Source organism: Brassica napus, chromosome C3 (genome assembly GCF_020379485.1).
Source record: "Brassica napus cultivar Da-Ae chromosome C3, Da-Ae, whole genome shotgun sequence".
In the NCBI taxonomy this organism is placed as follows: domain Eukaryota; kingdom Viridiplantae; phylum Streptophyta; class Magnoliopsida; order Brassicales; family Brassicaceae; genus Brassica; species Brassica napus.
The window spans coordinates 45,791,574-45,812,291 of record NC_063446.1 but is presented as its reverse complement, the minus strand read 5'-3'; the positions used below and the strand labels follow the sequence as shown (position 1 = coordinate 45,812,291).

General features: G+C 45.6%; 2 protein-coding genes across 2 annotated transcripts; both read right to left on the bottom strand.

The window, feature by feature from the left end:
- Positions 1-14,927: 14,927 nt before the first annotated feature.
- LOC106442303 lies at positions 14,928-17,017 on the bottom strand. The gene is made up of 4 exons (XM_013884005.2): positions 16,767-17,017; positions 16,379-16,659; positions 15,672-16,296; positions 14,928-14,946 (listed from the first exon to the last, which is right to left on the bottom strand). Exons 1-4 carry the CDS (start codon positions 17,015-17,017, stop codon positions 14,928-14,930), a joined length of 1,176 nt encoding a protein of 391 aa, XP_013739459.2.
- Positions 17,018-17,818: 801 nt separating this feature from the next.
- Positions 17,819-19,934, bottom strand: LOC106442306. The gene is made up of 4 exons (XM_013884006.2): positions 19,638-19,934; positions 18,804-19,548; positions 18,458-18,588; positions 17,819-18,406 (listed from the first exon to the last, which is right to left on the bottom strand). The coding sequence occupies exons 1-4, from the start codon at positions 19,932-19,934 to the stop codon at positions 17,819-17,821; spliced, it is 1,761 nt and encodes a 586-aa protein (XP_013739460.2).
- Positions 19,935-20,718: the final 784 nt, after the last annotated feature.

Below are 20,718 nucleotides of genomic sequence, written 5' to 3'. Positions count from 1 at the left end.
TCCCAAAACCGTGCATCCTCGTCTAAGTTCCCGTAACACAATCCTCGGGCCCTTGGACGCAATACCCATGTCTCGTCTCGCTTAGGATTATCAAAGAAAGACTTCGGGAAAAGTTATAAAAACTTGGTCGTCGACATGGATTCCTGCCTGCCGTATAAAACAGCTATGGTTAGCTTGAACACCAGTTGCCTTAACTATATGGGGAATTGGAATCCTTTCGGAAAAACTAACGGATGTTTCTTAAGAAAAATCGTAAAAACATCTAAGTCCCAAAGCAGCCCAAAAGGGGCCTGAACCACGGCTAAACGGCCCACTTACGATTTTAGAACAGGATTGAGCCTAAGGCTGATATGACGGTCTATTTTTTATTCGCAGGAAAAGATAAATGTTAAGTTTCCGAAGATAATCATGAAGGGTGACGAAAAATGGAAAAGCCCGTCTCGCGACGAATCCGGCCCATGAAGAGGTGCAAACCGACCTAGAGAGAGTATATAAGGAGGGCTTATGGCGAGGAGCAAGAGGGAACTTTCTCAGAGCAAACTTAATACTTAGAGCAATTTCGGCATTTTTCCGTTTTTACTACCGAGCTGCGACTCGACTAGGTTAGAACTTAGGTGGCTAGACTAGCGAACGTACCGACAGCTCTCGTGGCCTAGGATCTTACATGTTGTTCATGCTCAAACGCGAATTCGGAAATAGGACCTCTTTGTTCTCTTTTCGGTCTTTTACGATTTATTACTTTCGACTCTTTCATATTGATTGTGTTTTGCGTGGCCCAGCAGATAACCGGGACCTTCAGGCAAGGCTAGGTTAGCTTGGCTTTCCTCCGATTAACAAATCTCGACGGTGTGAATTCCAGTTCCCACAATATGCTCTTCAGAAGATCATTCTCCAGCCGATATCTAATCATGGGGTACATAAGCAAGAAGAACAGTGACAATTTGCATGCTCGGCCCGGCCATGGGCCATTCGGATCCGACAAATATGTGGCTATGTGCCAACAAGGTCCCGTGCAAAAAGACGGATCCTGTTTAGCACTGTATGGCGAATCTGAGATCTAGAATTCTAGCTTTCCAACAGGGGAACAGATCACCCAAGGCGGATTCCAATAGATACAAGTGATCTTTGTCAGCCGAGCAACGATGTATGCCCATTGTAGCATTCTAGTACACATAATTCCTGGTCTTGGCCAGGAATCGTCAACAAAAGAAAGGAGATCAAATACCCACTGCAGTACATCAGTGAGACCCTCTCCTGATAAGGTCATGCACCCTCAGTCAGACTAATAGAAGACTACATTCCATCAAAGCCCTACACCAAGAAACAAAGCTCGTCATCCCCGAAAATGAGAGAATAAGATCACGTATCCTTCGAGCTTAATCGATCTCACCATCCTCCGAGTCTGGACGTGATTATTGAGTAACAATCATCCTTCGAGTAGTTACGACCAAGATCTCCATTCCTCCAAGGTCCTGCTACAGATCTACATCCGGCAGACGAATATCATTGCTCACTGAAGCGTCAGGAAGTCCATCTCCGTCAAACCCCACATCTCTAGGAAAGATCAACATAGGTTATAAGCCTTGAAAGCAAATCTTGTCGTCCACTAAAACACAAGTTTAAGGTCTCGAATCCTGCAAGATCACTTTCGAATAGGTCCAGAACCTGGGAAAATTTATCAAGACCCTTGTCTATCGTCTGGAAAAACGACTCTCCTCCAGGTTCAAACATGGGCCAGGCCTAAGAAGAACTCAGAAAAGGGGCATTACAGAAGCAACATCCTGTCCACGATAAGCATGCTGAGATGGAATGAATCCGGTTGACCAAAGTGCACAAGTTATCTCCCGACTTCACCCATGAAATCGAAAGATAAGGGGCAAACTATTGGGAGTAAATAATTTTGGAAAATATTACTCATGCTTTCCGGCAGGACCCTGGTCTCCAGATACCCGCAAGTAGAAGCTCCGGCTCCGACCCTTGCTTCCATCCCTGCCTCCGGGTAAACCAGAAAAGATCATACAGAGGAGAGATTTTTTCACGGGGAAGGATCTAACCCAGATTCCGACGACTAAGGATCAATGAAAGGGATTACTAGATCCTATGATCTTGCACATAAGTGGAGAACCCACACATATGGCGCATGGAAAATATTTGACAATCGCATGAATGGGCTAGAAAAAGCTATAGTATGCAGTCAAATATAGTACTTCTGCATGAAAGCTCAAGAGACTACTCCCATGCAGGACACGGAGTACATATAATGCAAAGTACTGCCTGAGGAGCTTACACGCTTACTCTCAGGCAGGGAGCATATTACATATAATGCAAAGTACTGCATGAGGAGCTTACACCATCACTCTCAGACAGGGAGCATATTACATATAATGCAAAGTACTGCCTGAGGAGCTTACACTCTTACTCTCAGGCAGGGGGCATATTACATATAATGCAAAGTATTGCCTGAGGACCATACACGCTTACTCTCAGGCAGGGAGCATATTACATAACATGGAAAGTACTGCGTAAGGAGCTTACTGATAGACTATGGATTTGACCCATTTTCATCCATAGTTTATAGGTGTTTTTACTACTAATTATATTATTATAGAGTCTATTTATTATATTTATAAGATAAGGAATGTTTTGGAGATAAGTGATGATTTTGGAGCATTTTGGATATATTTGGAGCAACCACCCGAGATGACCATCGAGATCGACTATCGGTCGATATTGGAGAGCTAGAATCGATCGATACACAAGCCATGGTGTCGATCGACAGCAAAGCGCACAGGGAGCCCGTTTCGTCACAACCGACTTGAATCCCAAGATTTCAATATTTTACAAGATTGCCCCTGACGAGTTTTTACCCTAATTATATAAGCTTTGCCGCCATGTTAGAGGCGGAGAGTGATTCCTTTGTGTTTCATTTTTTTATTGATAGATAGGAGAGAAGATCCAAAGTTATAATTTGTGATTGGAACTCCATTGATATCTATTTTATTATTCTATGAAGTTTTTATACTTAACTGCTGTTATGAATTACTTAGCCATGTCTGAGTAGTTCTCTTGTTAGCTTTTAGGGTTTAAATAGGTTAGGTGGGATTAGCCCCAACTATAGATTGCAGAGTTGTGATAATCATATTTAGGATTGTTCATTAATGCATGTTTCTAGATTAGCTACCTAGAATCTGCCCTTGGATTGATTGATAAAAGCCATAGCTTAATTCTCATCCTGAAAACATTCTAATAGAGCTATGTTTCTTGCTATGAGCAAGGCGAGAGCTGATCTAGTGAGCTTAGTAAGCATTCATTCAACCTGCGCATAGGTGAATAGAGTGCGTCGATCGATATCACACTTGAATAATCAATCGACGGTGCAAAATGTGTATCGATCGATACGCCCATTGGAATATCGATCGACACTTTCTATAGATCAATATAACGAGAGTTGAGATCATAGATCTAGTTAATAGACAACAAGTCAATGCTCGCGAGAGCCGAAAGACTTGTTGATCAAATAGTTGAGCTTTACATTATCATGCATGCAACTCATTAGGCATCTATAGGATTATAATTTCAACTTTCCTGAATAAAAACCCTAAGTCTAGCTATTTCCTTTTTAAGCACCAAAACCCAAAAAACCTTCTATTGAACAAACACTTGTTTAATGTAAAACTGCAATTTACTTTTAAAACTCTTAAAACATCTTTGCTTAACAAATCATATTAGAATCCCTAGGTTCCCTAGCTCCCTGTGAATTTGATCCCTAAGTACTACAACTCGACCTCGTATTTGAGAGAGTATAAATCACTCATTTGGGTATTTTGAGTGGTATCAAATTTGGTGCCGTTGCCGGAGAATACCACGTCGATCGACAACCATCCAATACCAAAAATCACTGTAAGTGAAAAAGATAAATTCGATAATCAGTATCTAACTCCAGACGAATTTGGTATTTTCAGGGACCCTAATGGCTACGCAAAAGCCATAGACGGCCGCACACTACACGTATATCGAGGAGATATCGCAGATATCCTTTAGACAGCCAATGGAGCAGACAATCTGTTCATGCATCAACACATCAACCACGAACAGAAGACTACAAAGGAGTTCTATGACACAGCTGGTGGCATAGAAAACAACTTCAAACAACAATCTCACCATACAGCCCATCCATCGATCAACATAGACGTCCCAACAGTCGCCAGACAGCCATAATTCGGCAAGAGAGCTTATGACCTTTATGGTAACAGGAAATTTTACTGGGAAGAGAAAGATGAGTATGGAGTCTACAAAGATGACCGCCAATTTGCCAGAGATCTAGATGGACACACCATTCCTGTACACACCACAGATATCAGAAGACTTCTGGAAAGAGCTTCAAGAGATGAACCAGCCTGCATATGTCTTCATGAACATGCTAGCTCATTCACACTGACACAGTTGGTACCAGAGATCTACACAAAAGATGAGATCAATGAGATGTTCTATGGAGTTTATGGTGAACACGAGAGGAACACAGAAGCTTTCCAGATGAAGCTTGATGGTGTCTACTATCCATTAAATGATAGTATCAGTTGGTTAACTACTTGCATGGAGGAGATGAAGAAGGACATAGCCAAAATTTAGAACGCGACCGACACTGCTCGACCTCCATCGATCGACAGAAGACAACCCCAATCGATCGACAGCAGACAATCACCATCTCTCGCCAGACGCCATCACGCATCGATCGACAACCGTTTGGCCGCATCGATCGACACCAATCCGCCACGCCCACACACGATGAAGTCTCAACCAGATTTCCACACCAGAGAAGAGATAGATCAGTTGGTAGAAGGGATCTACAGAGCTCTGGAAACAACAGAGGAGAGGCTTGATGGGAGATGTGAAGACATCTATTTCCCAATGGATCTTACAATCAGTGCATTGACCTCCAAGGTTGAAGCTATACAAGGGGAGTTGGTGGAGATTCAGAGTTACATTGCGCGTCGACCAGAAGCATCGATATCGATCGACAGACGCAACAACAAATCGATAGACACCCACAATTCAACATCGATTGACAGTGATATAAACCGAGGCCGGCTAGTACCAAAGACGACATCCGACATGTCCAACACACCTTACCATGGAAAGGAGATCTCAGCTGACACTTACGCCACACTTACCAGACATCAATTCAACCTTGAGAGTCTTGGTGAAAGATTGCAGAGGATTGAAAACACAACTGCAGCAATGAAGGATAAATGGCGCAGAGGGGATGAAGCAATGAGAGACTTCACTTGAACATGATTCAACAAGCGCAAAGAAGAGATGGAAACTTGTTTTCCAACAAGTCCCAGTTCTCAACACTACTAGCTAAAACACCTCCAAAGTCAAGCTAAATGACTATAACAAAGCGCTGAGTGGGACGCAACACACTATTAATTAATATTTATTAAGTTTTTATTAATTTACAATTTATATTGGTTTTTAATTATTGCAGATCATAAAAAAAAAAGAAGAAGATCCGAGTAGAAGATTGCCATCTGTATCGACCGACGCGAACAAGTCGACATCGATCGACATTTCCTTACATGCGTCGACCGACATCAACATCCTTACATCGCTCGACATCTATTCTTGTCTGGTATACCGTTCCTACTTGTTACATTGAGTCCTTATGATTTATTTTTAACCATAACTCCGACTGAATTTACACTAGGGACAGTGTAGTTTAAGTCTGGGGGAGGTTTACTGATATTTATTTACTTATTAGTCTTATTAAAAATGTTTTCAAATTAAGTTATTATTGAGTCAAGAAAGGGATTATGAACTTATAGATTTTGCTAGATATCTAACCAATCTTTAGCACCATTCTAGATTTACTGATTGAAGATAGTACTAAAGATAATAAAGTGGATCAACCTGTCAACTATCCACTCTTGCTAAGATTGTTATGAAGGAACCAAAGCTGACCTCCAACACTAAACTTGACACAATTGCTTGTCTTGGGGCTTGGTATACATGGGATCGGATTCTTCAAACAAGTCTGGAAGGTAAAGCCTTGTGTATATAGATTATCACCATTTCTCTCTCTATTTTTGAAATATAGATTTTATACTTAAAAAAAATATATATATATATATATATATTATTATATTAGAGATTTGGTTGCTACAACCATTAAGGTTGGAAGTCTGGAAGGTAAAGCCTTGTGTATATACTTTATGTGGTTGCTACAACCATTAAGGCTTGCTTCATAAGAATTTCATAGGTAAAGGATTAGAACATGACTTGGTGGCTACAACCATTAAAGCTTGCTTCACCAATAATCCTAGGATATAGGTCAAAAAGAAGTGAACAGGACTTGGTGGCAACCACCATTAAGGCTTGATTCATCGAAGCCCGTCCAATCTTGGTTAATGATCTTGCATATAAGCAGACTTTGACCAAGAGAGAAAATTAGTAGAGAGAGATGATAAGAACTAATGTTTACCTGCAGGTCCAGATTCTTGTTTGAAAATCCTAGAATCCTGTGATCGATACTTTCAAGGTAAAGCCTTCACTTATAGTTTATGCTAAGAAATGAGGTTGGTAGAGGGGAATGAAAGACAAGATTATGCTAAGTGTTGGCTAGATGAATTTGGTTGCTAAGCTAGGATATGGTATGATGTATTTTTGTGATTAGGACTTCTTAGATGTGGATTGCAATATTGTAGAGGTGATAATTCTAAGTTTTAAATCATGTGAGTCCCTGCTGTTTTTAAAAACCTCTTTCAGAAAGACTGCATGTTTGTTTTGCTTGAGGACAAGCAAAAGAGTAAGTCTGAGAGAGTTGATAGACTATGGATATGACCCATTTTCATCCATAGTTTATACGTGTTTTTACTAATAATTATATTATTATAGAGTCTATTTATTATATTTGTAAGATCAGAAATGTTTTGGAGATAAGTGATGATTTTGGAGCATTTTGGAGATATTTGGAGCAAGCACCCGAGATGACCATCGAGATCGACTATCGGTCGATATTGGAGAGCTAGAATCGATCGATAAACAAGACATGGTGTCGATCGACAGCAAAGCACGCAGGAAGCCCGTTTGGTCACAGACGACTTGAAGCCCAAGATTTCACTATTTTACAAGATTGCCCCTGACGAGTTTTTACCCTAATTATATAAGCCTTGCCGCCATGTTAGAGGCAAATAGTGCTTTCTTTGTGTTTCATTGTTTTATTGATAGATAGGAGAGAAGATCCAAAGTTATAATTTGTGATTGGAACTCCATTGATATCTATTTTATTATTCTATGAAGTTTTTATACTTAACTGCTGTTATGAATTACTTAGCCATGTCTGAGTAGTTCTCTTGTTAGATTTTAGGGTTTAAATAGGTTAGGAGGGATTAGGCCCAACTATAGATTACTGAGTTGTGATAATCATCTTTAGGATTGTTCATTAATGCATGTTTCTAGATTAGCTACCTAGAACCTGCCCTTGGATTGATTGATAAAAGCCATAGCTTAATTTTCATCCTGAAAACATTCTAATATAGCTATGTTTCTTGCTCTGAGCGAGGCGAGAGCTGATCTAGTGAGCATAGTAAGCATTCATTCAATCTATGCATAAAGCTTGAATATAGCGCGTCGATCGATATCACACTTGAATAATCGATCGACGGTGCAAAAGGTGTATCGATCGATACGCCCATTGGAATATCGATCGACCCTTTCTATAGATCAATATAACGAGAGTTGAGATCATAGATCTAGTTAATAGACAACAAGTCAATGCTCGCGAGAACACAAAGACTTGTTGATCAAATAGTTGAGCTTTACATTATCATGCATGCAACTCAATAGGCATTTATAGGATTATAATTCCATCTTTCCTGAATAAAAACCCTAAGTCTAGCTATTTCATTTTTAAGAACCAAAACCCAAAAAACCTGCTATTGAACAAACACTTCTTCAATATAAAACTCCAATTTACTTTTAAAACTCTTAAAACATCTTTGCTTAACAAATCATATTAGAATCCCTAGGTTCCCTAGCTCCCTGTGAATTCGATCCCTAAGTACTACAACTCGACCTCTTATTTGAGAGATTATGAATCACACCTTAGGGTAATTTGAGTGGTATCACTTACACGCTTACTCTTACGCAGGGAGCATCATACGAAACATGCCAATTCCTGCAACAACGCAGGAGGCATAAGTACAAACGCAAAGTACTGAATTCAAACTCAGAGTTTGTACATGGATCGACAATGGGTATGAGACATAAAGCAGGAATGGGTCTGTGCAAGCCTGAGTATGCTGTCAAAACTATCTAAAGTTCCGATATAGCCTAAGGCATATCGGGGTCCCTAGAATACCACATGTGAAAAGTATACGTATTAAAACGCTACGTGCTACACAATACAGGGAACACTGAGTATACTTGCAAGAGTACAGTGAAATACAGGGAGCAAAAGTACAGTGAATTACAGGGAGCAAAAGTGCAAAAATCCGGGAGCACATTATAATCTCTGCTTATCTAGACGTGGAACAGTAAAGTCTAGCACTTGGCTCAATACACCCACACCAGCATCCCCCTAAGTCTGATAGTGGCTTCCTGCAGAAGCAGAGTGCAGCATATGAACTCGATAGTGGCCAGCTTCCGAGCGGCAGAATACGTGATCCGAACAGGTACCGGTAGTAGTCCCGCCTAGGAGGACGAAATACGGTCCCTGCAAAACCAAATATTTTGGATCTAAAGATAACCTCAGGGTTATTAGACCAAAACTTCAGGGTTATTAGATCAAAACCCCTGGGTTTTTAAGAACCTTCGGGTCCACAAGTAGTCTTCGGGTCTTGAAAAGATCTCAGGGCCTGGAAAAGGTAAACCTCCAGGTTCTTATTTAACCCACGGGTCCAACTATGATCTCAGGATCCAAAGAAAAACCTCCGGGTTCAAAACGACCTCCGGGGGTCCAGAGCAACCACCGGATTCAAAACTGTTAGGGAATTTTTATGTAGGATCTTTGTGAGTACTACGGAACGATGGATAAGGCAGGTATTCGTATTGATTTATAAGTAAGAAGGTAGAAAGAGACGTTTTTATTAGATCAAAGAGCTGGAACTACAACAGTTTTGAGTAAGAACCCTAGTTCTAGCCGCCTAGCTCTAATCTCTAAGTCTCAAAGTGGCGATCCCTTGCTTTAGGGTTTAGGTTCCCTTTATATAGTCTTCTTAAGGCGGGCCTTAGTCGGTTGGAGTAGGTTAAACTCTTCCATATTCGGAAATATGGATGGTTCTCCTTATCGGAAGTTTTCCTTTTCCCGGAGGAAGGGGCGGTCCCTTGGACCGGATCAAGAGTACTTCGTAGAGGGGAGCCGGGGTGCCTCCTAGCGGGGATCCAGAGGCCGGTGTCCTGCTTGAGGTCTGGAGAAATTCAATACCTGAGTATTTTTCCCCAACAGTTTGCCCCTTATTGCTCGATTTCGTCATCGAACTCGGGTAATAACCTGTGCACTCAAGTCAACCGGAGTTGCCTATTCTCAGCAGGCTTCCCTTAGGCAGGACATCGCTCCAGTAATCCAGCTATCCCGGGTTCCACTCAGGCCAGAACCACACTCTGAACCCGAGGGAGGACCGGTTCCCTTACAACAGACCAGAGTCTGGCGCTATTTCGGAACCGCTGATTTCTTGTCGAAGATGGAGAAGCTCTAGGCTTCTGATGGCGCCTTGGAGACGGCGGATCCTGGAGCTCTGGTAATTTTCAAAGAGAGGCTTATGCATTTTTGAAGCGTAGAGGCAGGTCAGGGGACTGGTGTGAGAGTTTGTCGGAGATTCCAGATCGAATTATGGGTCCTTTAGAGTGTTCAGACCCTCGTGTGTGGCGTCCTCTTTGGGGCGCTCGGAAGCTGGCCCCAATCGAGTTCCTATGATGTATTCTACTTTTGCAGGAAGTCACTAACAGGTTTAGAGGGTGCTGGTGTGGGTGTTATGACCCAAATGCCAGGCTTACGCTGCTTTCCACGTCTGGAGAAGCAGGATTTAGATTCCTCCATGTATTTCACAGTACTTTTGCAATGAGTATATACCATGTGTTCCCTGAATCGTGTAGCTCGTAGCATTTTAATACATGCACTTTTCACATTGGTACTCTGGGACCCCGATGAGCCATAGGCTGCACAGGGGTTTTAGGTAGTTTGGACAGCATACTCAGGCTTGCGCATACCCATTCCTGGTTTATGTCTCATACCCGTTTTGATTCTTTGCGGGTGTGCCACTGTGGTCGTGCCACTTTTGTGAGGGTTGGCCAGGATCAGAGGTCTCTGGAGATCTGATCCAGCTCGTATATGCTTTAAGTATAATGATTTCCCCTCTGCTTTTATAGTCAGAACTATTTTATTATATGCTTTGTCCGTAGACGTTTAGCATACATAGGAGTAGGAAATCATAATGCTTAAATAGTATATAGTAGTATAGAAATCATGATCCGATGACTGTATTAAAAATGATAGGCTTTTAGGTGCAGGGCATTCCAGCAGTTGGGTTGCATTTTACCTTTGCTATCTTGCAGCTTGTAGGCGCCTGCTCTCCGCACCTCGATGAACTTATAGGGTCATTCCCACCCTGGGGTGAATTTCCCCGTCGTTTTTCTGCTCGTCGTAGAACCCAGTCCCCTTGCTGGAAGGTTCTGGTTCTGACTTTCTTGTTGTACGTCCTGGCGACATCTTGCTGGTAGGACCAGTTTCTCAGTCGAGCGGCCTCTCTTTTTTCGTCGAGCAGGTCGAGGCTTAGCGCCATCAGCTCTTTGTTCTCCTCCTGAGAGGTAGGTCCGGAGACCGTTGTTCTTACGTGCATCTCTGTAGGTATAATGGCCTCAGAGCCGTAGACTAGGGAGTAGGGGGTTTCCCCTGTTGCTGTTTTGGGAGTGGTCCGGTAGGCCAAGAGGACTCCGAGAAATTCTTCCGCCCACTTCCCCTGAGAGCCCTCCAGTCGCTTTTTAAGCATGTTGACCACTGTTTTCTTCATGGACTCGACTTGTCTGTTAGACTCGGGGTGTCGTGGTGTGGTGAAAGTTAGTTTTATGCCCCAATCCTTGCAGAACTCCTTAAAATTGTGGCTCGTGAACTTGGGTCCATTGTTGGTGACGATCTCGTGGGGGACCCCGAAGCGAGTGATTTCGTAGGTCCACAGGAACTTGCGGATCTGGAGATCTGTTATGCGGCTCAGCACTTCTGCTTCGACCCACTTGGAGAAGTAGTTGGTGACTATCAGAAGGAAGACCTTCTGCCCCGGCGCCATAGGGAATTTCCCTACTATATCCATGCCCCACTTTCTGAAGGGCCATGGTGAGCTTATGGACTTGAGGTTCTCCGCGGGAAGCTTGGAGACTGGAGTGTGCCTTTGGCATTAGTCGCAGTGCTTGGCTTGTCTGTCGGCGTCGTCGGCCATCGTGGGCCAGTAGTAACCAGCCCTTTTGGCTATGAGCACCAGGCTTCTGCCGCTAGAGTGGGTTCCACAATCTCCTTCATGTAGTTCTTCAAGGATTGTAGCGGCCTCTCGGGGTGTGACACACCTCATTTATGGACCAGAGAAAGATCTCCGGTACAACTTCTCATGGGCGATACAGTACATCGCGGCTTGCTTCCTGATCTTTCTGGCCTTGCTACGGTCTTCTAGGAGGATGTCGGCCTCCAGGTACCGGATTAAGGGGGTCATCCACGTTTCGCCTTCTTCGACGGCAGAGACCTCCTATGACGGAGGTTCCTCCAAGGTAGCTGGCCATTGAAGCACGAGCAAGGGGATACTCATCTGGCTATTCATTTCAAGGGCGGACCCTAGACTAGCCAGGGCATTGGCTTGTGAATTTTGTTCCTGGGGGATTTGAGTGAGATTGCAGCTCTTGAACTTCATGATTAGTCGCTGAGCGACCACCAGATACTGGATCTTGCTGTCGTCTTTTGCTTGGTACTCCCCTTGTACCTGGTTGATTATCAGCTGGATGTTCTCTGCCCCCAATTGATGGGCGAGGGTTAGGCCTGCGATTTGGTCCTCATACTCGCTTTCGTTGTTGGTTGCTTTGAAGTTGCATCTCACGGCCCTTGAGGCTTTTTTCCCCGTAGGCGAGGTAAGCACTATCCCTACTCCAGCTCCTCTGACGTTGCTGGATCCATCAACGTGTAGGATCCATTCTCCCTCTTTCTTATTTTCGCCTCGGAGGCGTACCTCCTGCTCCAGAGCTGGGAGCAAGGAATGGGAGAATTCAGCCATGAAGTCTGCTAGGACATGTGACTTTATAGCCGTGGCGGGTCGAAATATTACGTCGTACTCTCTTAGTTCCACGGCCCATTTGGCTAGGCGCCCGGGGACTTCTGGTTTGTGGAGACCAACTTTACATGGAAGGAGGTAACAACCACGATTGGATGAGCCTGGAAGTAGGGTCAGAGCTTGCGAGCGGCGATTATCAGAGCTAAGGCCAGTTTTTCTAGGTGGGTATAGCGGGTCTCCGCGTCTAGGAGAGCCTTGCTTACGTAATAGATTGGTAGCTGCTTGTTTCCCTCCTCGCGAACCAAGACGGCGCTCACGGCGTGTTCGGAGACCGCTAGATATAGCAGCAGGACTTCACTGAGTAATTGCTTGGACAGGAGAGGAGGAGTGGTGAGATACGATTTTAGCTCTTGGAGAGCGGATTCGCATTCTCCCGTCCAGTGGAAATCCTTCGAATTCTTGAGAGTTCCGAAAAAGACGTCAGATTTGTCAGAGAGTCTAGAGATGAACTTGCTCAAGGCTGCCATCCTTCCTGTTATCTTTTGAACCTCCTGGACGTTCTTCGGGGAAGGGATTGAGTGAATGGCCCTGATTTGCTCCGGGTTGGCCTCGATGCCCCGGTGGGTTACGATGTACCCGAGGAACTTGCCAGAACTGACCCCAAATGAGCATTTAGTCGGGTTGGGCTTCATGTTTTACTGAAGATCATCTCTCATTTTCACGAGAAGATCATCCTGAACTCTTGTTTTTCTGCTTTATTTTATATGCAGTATTCAGAAACCATGTTTGCGTTATCTTGCTTTATGATTGAGTAGTCGGATAAGCTTGCTTAGGGTTGTAGGGTGTCAATAGCATGAGCTGAACATAAATAAGTGATCTTAACTGTTCTTCATTCATATTGTTCTTACTGCTTGCATTGAATTGATCACTTAATATTCGATCTCTAGTTTAATCACCTAGCTAACCGCTTAGGAGATAAATCGACATATATTGAATGAGCTTCATGTCCCTAATCAGCTAGAGTAGATATTAGGACATTAAGTGAACTAATCGGACCTGATCTCTGAGCTTGTTATGGCGTCTTGTTCCAAGTGAGAGCTTAGGACTCAAGACCGATCAGCAAAGGGAACAAGTCCACGATAGTGGATTGTTCTAGCCGAGTGATCCGAGTTCTAGACTGCACCTCATTGCACTTGAATAGTTGTTCGGTTCCGCATTGACACCCGATGAATAACCCTAAGCCATCTTCCATTTAAATCGAATTTGAATCTCTAGGTATTCTAGTTACTTGCGTCACCATTGATTTAAAAACCCCATTTGTTTCCCAGCTTAATATTGAACTCATAAGAGTAAAGAGTAAACTGGTCCTCTGGATTGAATCTCAAATATTACAATTACCACTGTTAACTTGACAGTAGCAAGGATTCATTTTTAGTGTATTAGGGACCGTTATCAAAGAAACAAGAATGGAGCCTTCTCAGGGATGCCATCGGAACCGCTTCACTATCAGCCTTTGGAACATTCCCCCAAGATGGAACGGGGGACGAGAAAGGATCGGTAAAGGGACGACGCGGCCTTGCACGACCACCCACGAGCGAGGACAGAAACGAGAGTGGCTGGGGATTCATCTTTCTCAGCTAAGAATCATCGCTAGAGTTGGGTTGAGGCCAACTAGGAACTATCATGAATCTCTATTAATATCCGGGTCGCTCCCTTTTCCGTGGGATCCAAAAAGGAAATAAGGAAGTTTCCAAATATCCTGAAGAATCCCTGATTTAAAGAATAAGCGGCGAAAAGGAAAAATGATATCTGCAGAAAAAGGGAAAAATACTTCCTATAAAAAGGAAGATGCACGTTTTTGGAAGAATAAAAAGAGCATCTAGTACGGGCCCCAGCCCCCGGTCTATGCTCCGCATGTCAGTGCATGTAGCTCCTCCTCAGGAAACGTCAGAGCTCCAGGCTCCACCGTCTCCAAGACATCATCAGAAGCCTAGAAGCTTCCCATCTTCGACAAGAATCAGCGGACCAAGTAGCACCAGACACCAGTCTGATATAGGGGATACTGATCATCCCCCGGGTTCAGAGTACGGTTCCGACCTGAGTGGAACACAGGATTACAGGATTACTGGAGCGATGTCCTGCCAAAGGGAAGCCTACTGAGAATGAGCAACTTCGGTTGACTTGAGTGCACAGGTTATTCCCCAAGTTCGATGACGAAATCGAGCAATAAGGGGCAAACTGTTGGGGATAAATACTCAGGTATTGAATTCCTCCGGAGCCTAGGGAGGACACCGGCCTCTGGATCCCCACTGGAAGGAACCCCGGTTCCCAGGATCCCCGCTAGAAGGAACCCCGGTTCCCCGTTATGGAGTTTTCCGGGCCCGGTCCCAGGATCGCCCCTTCCTCCGGGAAATGGAAAACTTCCGATAAGGAGAACCTTCCATATTTCCGAATATGGAAGAGTTTAACCTACTCCAACCGACTAAGGCCCGCCTTAGGAAGACTATATAAAGGGAACCTAAACCCTAAAACAAAGGATCGACACTTCGAGACTTAGAGATTAGAGCTAGGCGGCTAGAACTAGGGTTCTTACTCAAAACTGTTGTAGTTCCATCTCTTTGATCTAATAAAACTTCTCTTTCTGCTTTCTTACTTCCAAGGCAATACAAATACTTACGAATTCTAAGCCTTGTCCATCATTCTGTGGTACTCACAAAGATCCTACATAAAAATCCCCTAACAGTATCTATGGGCTTTTCCTTAAAAAATCGTAAGTGGGTTTCTAATCACGTTTTAGACCAATTTGGGCTGTCTTTCGACTTGAAACGTTTATTACGATTTTTATCGATAAAACTAAACTTTCCGCGATTTTTATGGTAAAGCTTAAGTGATAACTCCAATCGATGGGAGTGAGGAATGATATGGCTGTGGTACATAGGAGCTAGCATTAAGGAACAGACGAGAATGCACGGATTTGGGTCATACCGTTGATCAGCGTTTGAGACAGTTCGGTTGCTACGTAGCGACCTGATCCGCGCTGGATCGGTCGCTACGTAGAGACTGAACGAATGGCTTGGTCGGTCGCTACGTAGCGACCAACTCATTCGCAGGTCGGTCACTACGTAGCGACCGACCGACCGAGTGGCTTGGTCGGTCACTACGTAGCGACCAACTCGTTCGTGAATCGGTCGCTACGAGGCGACCTTGTTCGGATCCTCTTCCGATGTTTTATGAACGTTTTCTTGGACTATGGGTGTTTAGCTTCGATGGATCAACCGAGATTAGTGCTAGATTTCACCGCAAGGTTCTTAGTAAAAATTTCTCTATGAAGATTTTTTTTTCGTAAAAGCGTTCATGCCGATTTTTACGGATATTTGGATGTTAACTTCGCTGTGTCCATTTTTGACCCCAACAGAGATACAATACCTTGCGGCTGGCTTCTTGATCTTCCTGGCCTCGTTACGGTCCTCCGGTTGGATGTTGGCCTCCAGGTACTGGACTAAGGGGGTCATCCACGTTTTGCCTTCTTCGACGGTAGAGACCTCCTCTAACGGGGGTTCCTCCAAGGTAGCTGGCCATTGGAGCATGAGCAAGGGGATAATCATCTGCCTGTTCGTTCTGAAGGCGGACCCTAGATTAGCCAGAGCATCAGCTTGCGTGTTTTGTTCCCGGGGGATTTGCGTGAGTTTGCAGCTCTTGAACTTCTTGATTAGTCGCTGAGCGACCGCCAAATACTGGATCATGCTGTCATCTTTTGCTTGGTACTCTTCCTGTACCTGGTTGATTATCAGCGTGGAGTCGCCGAAGACTTGGATATTCTCTGCCCCCATTTGGTGGGCAAGGGTTAGACCTGTGATCAGGGTCTCATACTCGCTCTCGTTGTTGGTTGCTTTGAAGTTGCATCTCACGGCCCTTGAGGCCGTGTCCCCCGTTGGCGAGGTAAGCACTATCCCCACTCCAGCTCCTCTAACGTTACTGGATCCATCAATGTGCAGGATCCATTCTCCCTCTTCCTTAGTTTCGCCTCGGAGGAGTACCTCCTGCTCCAAAGCTAGGAGCAAGGCAGGGGAGAATTCAGCCACGAAGTCCGCTAGGACCTGTGACTTTGTAGCCGTGGTGGGTCGAAATATTACGTCGTACTCCCCTAGTTCCACGGCCTATTTGCCTAGGCGTCCGGAGGCTTCTTGTTTGTAGAGGACCAACTTTACATGAAAAGAAGGTAACAACAACGATTGGATGAGCCTGGAAGTAGGGTCGGAGCTTACGAGCAGCGACGATCAGGGCTAAGGCCAGCGTCTCTAAATGGCTATAGCGGGTTTCCACATCCAGGAGAGCCTTGCTTAGCAATAGATTGGTAGCTGCTTGTTTCCCTCCTCGCGAACGAGGACGGCGCTTACGGCGTGTTCGGAGATTGCTAGATATAGCAGCAGGACTTCACCAAGTAGTGGCTTGGATAGGAGAGGAGGAGTGGTGAGATATGACTTTAGCTCTTGGAGAGAAGATTCGCATTCTTTCGTCCACTAGAAGTCCTTCAGATTCTTGAGGGTTCCGAAGAAGGCGTGAGATTTATCGGAGAGTCTGGAGATGAACCTGCTCACGGCCGCCATCCTTCCCGTTAGCTTTTGAACCTCCTTGACGTTCTTCCGGGAAGGGATTGAGTGAATGGCCATGATTTGCTCCGGGTTGGCCTCGATTCCCCGGTGGATTACAATGTACCCAAGGAACTTGCCAGAACTGACCCCGAATGAGCATTTAGCCGGGTTGAGCTTCATGTTATACTTCCTGAGGGTGGAAAAGGCTTGCTACAGGTGAGATATGTGGTCTTCCGCTTCCAGGGATTTGACCAGCATGTCATCAATGAAGACCTCCATGGTTCTCCCAATTTGCTCCGTGAACATCATGTTTACCAGCCGTTGATAGGTTGATCATGCGTTCTTTAGGCCGAAGGGCATGACCTTGTAGCAGTAGATCCCTCTGGACGTCATGAAGGATGTTTTCTCCTGGTCTTCCGGATGCATAAGTATCTGATTGTAGCCGGAGATCGTGTCCATGAAGCTCATCAGCTGGTTCCCCACAGTGGCGTCCACCAGCTTGTCGATATGAGGTAGCGGGAAGGGGTCCTTTGAACAGGACTTGTTGAAGTCCGTGAAGTCGATGCAGACTCTCCACTTCCCATTCTTTTTCTTGACCACGATGACGTTGGCTAGCCATTATGGGTACTGTACCTCAAGAAGGAACCCCGCGCCGAGCAGGCTTTTGACTTCATCGTTGATGATCGCGTCTCTCTCAGGGGCAAACTTCCGTCTCTTTTGCCTAACGGGTTGATGTAGGGGGTCCGCCTGCAGCTTATGCATGATGACCTTCGGATAGATCCCAGGCATATCTGCGTGGGACCACGCGAAGCAGTCGGAGTTAGACATGAGAAAGTCTATCAATCTTCTTCTCAATCCCTCGGTTAGCTTGGAACCGATCTTGAGATTTTGGGTTTGATCTCCTTCGGTTAATGGCACGTCGTCCATTTCCTCTACCTCCGGTTCCTAAGTGTGACGAGCCGGAGGTTTGCTCTGTAATTGCTATAAGGCCTTGGTCTTTCCCTTCAGAGTGGTCTGATAGCAGGAGCAGGAATATTCATGATACCCTCTGATCGCCTTTATGCCCCAGGGTGTAGGGAATTTCACCATTTGGTGAAGAGTCGAGAGGACGGCCCCCATTGCATGAATCCAGGGCCGTCCTAAGATCATGTTGTAAGATGAATCGCAATCAACAACAAGGAACATGTTTGACATGTTGATTCCTTTGGCGTATACGGGGAGGGTTACCTCCCCGGCGGTTTGTTTGACTTCCCCGATGAACATTATAAGGGGGGTTATCCTCTGAGTTAGAGCGCCTTCCTCCAGCCCTAGATCCTTGTATGCGGCCTGGAAGATGATGTTGCCGGAGCTTCCATTATCTACCAGTATCCTTTTAACCAGGCAGATTGCTACAATAAGCGAGATAACCAGGGCGTCATGATGTGGAATGAGGACTTTCTCCTGCTCCTTGGCCGTGAAGCTTATCTCGTCTGTTCCTAGGAGCAGGCGTTTCGGCTTGGATGTCTCTAGGCCGTGCTTGGCATTCCAGGTGCTTTTCTTCGCAGCTGCATGGCTTATGCCGCTGATTTCCTAGCCACCCGAAATGACATGGATCACTCGGTCTTGTCGCGGTGGCGAGACAGGAGCAGCTTCAGTGGGCTTACCCGTTGTATCCTTGCTTAGATGGCTCTTGGCCTTCTCGAAAAGGAACTCCCTGAGGTTCCCTTTCCTAAGCAGCTTGTTGACCTCGATCTTTAGTGCGACGCAGTCCTCTATTTTGTGATCGTGGTCTCGATAGAAGTCGCATTAGAAGCCAGGGTTCTGAAAAGAGTCGGGGCTTTCATCTTTTGAGGCCACTTGACCTGCTGGCCCATCTGCCTCAGAACATTGATCAGCTCCGGCCCTTAGACGGAGAGATGAGAGATGTCTGGCCACGTGGACACTGCCATCCCTTCTGCCTTTTCGATCGGCCGGTTCTGGTACCTACCCCGGTTTCGATTCCCGGAATCCCTAGCTGGTCTTTGAGAGGATTTCTCATCTCGCTCGGTTCGATCTGGTCTGATCGTCTTGGGATCTTGCTTTTGTTGCGCTTTGGCACGGCTTGCGGCATCTTCCTCCCATTTGACCAGCGCCCAAGCTCGAGATAGGACGTCTTCCATGGTTTTGCACTGATATTTGGTCAGCTCCTTGTAGAGGTTTCCGTCGGGGAGTAGACCTATCTTGAAAGCAGAGATAGCCGTGTGGATACTGCATTCGGGGATAGCCACCTTCTCTTGATTGAAGCTGGCGTAGAACTCTCTGATATACCATTGCAGAGCGGGTCCGGTCAGAGCAGAGCCGAAAACTTTGCAAATGGTAGCTTCGCGTGACCCCTTTGGGAGTGCTACGGTGAGCATCCTTTGTCTGTATTGGGCGACGTGGTCGTCCGGATCAGTGGTGCCGTCATACGCCTTTATGCTGGGGAAAGAAAACTTCCTGGGCATCTCGATCAAGGTGATCTCATCCGTGAAGGGAGTATCGGCGTAGGAGTCGGGGTTGCTCTTCCGGATGGGGGGAGCTAACCCCGGGAGTTTCTCTACCATGGACTGCATGGCGTCGAGTCTATCGGAGAACATCTGGTGAAGTTGAGAGATCATAGGAGACTCCGCTCTCGCTGCTCCGTCCGATGCTTCTTTATCAGGCTCGGGCTCCGAGTCGCTGTCCTCCACGTCGCAGGTCTGGGCATCCTTGGCCTTTTCTCGCGTAGATGCGTCTCCTCCCAGCGCCGTAGTTAGGAGATTCGTCCGGAGTTTGGTGTTTCCAGAGTAGGCATATGGAGAACCTGAGTCCGGAATCGACGCTTCTTGTTGCTTGCCGCGTTAAGGGATTGGTTCTCGTCTCGAAGGGTAAGATTCTCCGATTCGAGCTGGCTAAGCTTCTCGGTGCTCTGCTCCAGTTGCTTGGAGTGATCGTTGAGCTTTTCCTTCAGGATCTGGAACTCCGAGGACAGCTTGGGATTGGTCTCTTCCCGCCTTCTATGTAACCCGGTTACTTGACCTTGCAAATCATCAATTTGCCTTTGGAGTTTGGCTTCTCTCTGGGTAGCTTCATGTAGCTCGTCATGCTCGTCCACCACCATTATCACGTAGTTTAGATTACTCCCCTCCTTCTAGCGCCAAACTATTATGGGATTTTTGTGTAGGATCTTTGTGAGAGTCACGAAACGATGGACAAGGCTGGTATATGTATTGATTTTGTGAGTATTAGAGAGAAATAGACTTGAAGAGATGTTTTATTAGATAGAACAAGTCGAAACTACAATGATTGGTGTATAAACCCTAGTTCTAGCCGCTTAGCAATAATCTCTAAGTCTTGAAGTATCAATCCCTTGCTTTAGGGTTTAGGTTCCGTTTATATAGTCTTCCTCAGGCGGGCCTTAGTCGGTTGGAGTAGGTTAAACTCTTCCATATTTAGAAATATGGAAGGTTCTCCTTATCGGAAGTTTTCCATTTCCCGGGGGAAGGGGGCGGTCCCGGGGGAAGGGGGCGATCTTGGGACCGGACCCGGAAAACTCCATAGCGGGGAACCGGGGTTCTTTCTAGCGGGGATCCTGGGAACCGGTGTTCCTTCCAGCGTGGATCCTGGGAACCGGGGTTCCTTCCGGCGGGGATCCAGAGGCCGGTGTCCAGCCTGGGGTCTGGAGGAATTCAATACCTAAGTATTTTTCCCAAACACTTTATATAGTCTCCTTAAGGCGGGCCTTAGTCGGTTGGAGTAGTTTAAACTCTTCCATATTCAGAAATATGGAAGGTTCTCCTTATCGGAAGCTTTCCTTTTCCCGGGGGAAGGGGGCGGTCCCGAGGACCAGACCCGAAGTACTTCATAGCGGGGAACCGGGGTACCTCCTAGCGGGGATCCAGAAG